This window comes from Nematolebias whitei, chromosome 10, assembly GCF_014905685.2.
Source record: "Nematolebias whitei isolate Nwh7 chromosome 10, NemWhi1, whole genome shotgun sequence".
NCBI classification, from domain to species: domain Eukaryota; kingdom Metazoa; phylum Chordata; class Actinopteri; order Cyprinodontiformes; family Rivulidae; genus Nematolebias; species Nematolebias whitei.
The window spans coordinates 3,090,032-3,091,929 of NC_056507.1; the positions used below are offsets into that span (position 1 = coordinate 3,090,032).

Here is a 1,898-nt window from a genome sequence, read left to right on the forward strand (position 1 = left end):
GCGGCCATCTTGAATTATAACTGTCATGAAAAGTGGCAGGTGATAAGAAGAATATTTGACCTTTGAATTTTTGTTCCCTAGCTTCCATCTTCAACTTAAATCTTAGAAGGTCTTGTGTCAGTTGGTCCTTTGGCCGAAGTTTGATGCGTTGTCCGATGGCTCACCTGCAGGACGGAGGACGGCACGGAGAAGATCATGGCTTCGTTAAAGATCGGGTTCGTGTCGTCCCTTTTTGTGGAAGTCTTCTTCTTGCTGATCTTTCTGCCATCTTGTAGGAGGTACACTTTGACAAATGGATCTGACGATCACACACACACGCACGCACACGCACACACACACATACACATATACATTAGTGTGCAGAGCAGCTAATTAGCTCCTGATTTAAAGAAAAGCCCGAGCCCAGTCAGTTCTGTGGAGACACCAGCAGGTGAGCAGGATGTTAGTGTGACTGCTTTCTGGGTGAAGATCAATGTGACAGCTCATATTTACTGTTTGCCCCTGAAGGCCACAAGTTGATAATGATGAGAAAAACAAAACGTATTTAGCAATGAGTCACGTTATCGCTGGATTTGAACCAGTACGTTTCGAATCCAATCAAAACAAAGATGCTAACAAATAAACTGGACAATATTCTGGCAGTTTAGTGATGTTTCCACAGTCGTGGCCTTGAAATAAAATCCAGAGTCCTCAATGTCCGAGACTGAGACAAGACCAAGACCATCAAAAAGTGCTCTTGAGACCGGTCTCAAGACCAAGATCGGTCTCGAGTACTACAACACTAGTAGCTAAAGGTGAGACTCGGAGGGCTTGCACGTTTCACAAGACTGCATGAGACTGTGCAAAACATTGTGCACAGGGTTGACCCAGAACAGCTAGAACTGTCAGTTCTCTTTTTAAAATGATCTCAGTCTAAAACTCTGGTGTGTAACGTGATTCTCGACCTGCCATTGTGTATCTATTCCTACCAAACCAGCCGGTCGAAGCAGATGCCGCTTGTCCTGATCCTGGTTCTGCTAAAGGTTTCTTCCTCATGACGGAGTTTTTCCTTTCCACTGTCGCCTTCATGCTTGCTCAAGATCTGTGATGGAGTTAAACTCAAAGCTGCTCCTCAGATAAATAATGTTCAATTATTATTTTTATATGTATGACTGTTTTTGTTCAGTGTCCTGAGGTGACTTCTGTTGGGACTTGGTGCTGGATAAATAAACTGAATTGAATTGTAAGATAAGCATTCCTTCAATGAATTGTAGACCCTTAATAATCATTTAGCATAAAAACAACAGAAGTTGTTCAAGGTGCTTTACGATTCAGTCAAGCTTGTCGTTACTACACATGGTCCTCAGAAGACGCTTCATGTTGTAACGTTTACAAAAATTATGAACACACACTGTCTGAGCATCCCGACCTGCTGTGTTCTTGTCGTTGGTCCACACCAGATTCTTGCACTTGGCCACGACCACGGTGAGGCGCTCCGCTGTCGGCAGGTAACTGAGGGACAACAGGATCTCTCCCACTGCGTCCACAGCCTGCAGAGGGAACCCAGAACTGAGTCAGGCTGGAGAAACTAGACAGAAAACAGTTCTCAGAAGGACGAGTTGGGCCAACCACAGCTGCAAGAAAAGATGGATTTAATATTTAAACCGCACAGAGATCAAGATGATTATTATGAAGACTGATGTGTGAAATTAAAGTGATCACAAAAGTTGAAACAGATTATTAGATGGGAAATCACAGGAACACATTTCAGAGACTGAAAAAGAAAACTAAAATAATATTTTTTAATTAAAGTTTGATAATAAATTCATTAATCTTAAGAAATTACATACAAAAAAGTCCAATCTGGTCCTCTGGACATTCAAAAAAACAAAAAACAAAACAAAGCAAAAAAATGTAGA

At 41.9% G+C, this 1,898-nt stretch overlaps 1 protein-coding gene across 1 annotated transcript in view; it reads right to left on the bottom strand.

Moving 5' to 3' along the window:
- Nucleotides 1-1,898, bottom strand: part of syt12 (synaptotagmin XII) — a 17,199-nt gene that overhangs the window by 1,414 nt on the left and 13,887 nt on the right. Inside the window, exons 7-8 of the mRNA XM_037682520.1 lie at nt 1,409-1,529; nt 165-298 (exon numbers count right to left, since the gene is read on the bottom strand). Of these exons, the coding sequence (XP_037538448.1) occupies nt 165-298; nt 1,409-1,529 (255 nt within the window). The remainder of the gene's footprint in view (nt 1-164; nt 299-1,408; nt 1,530-1,898) is intronic.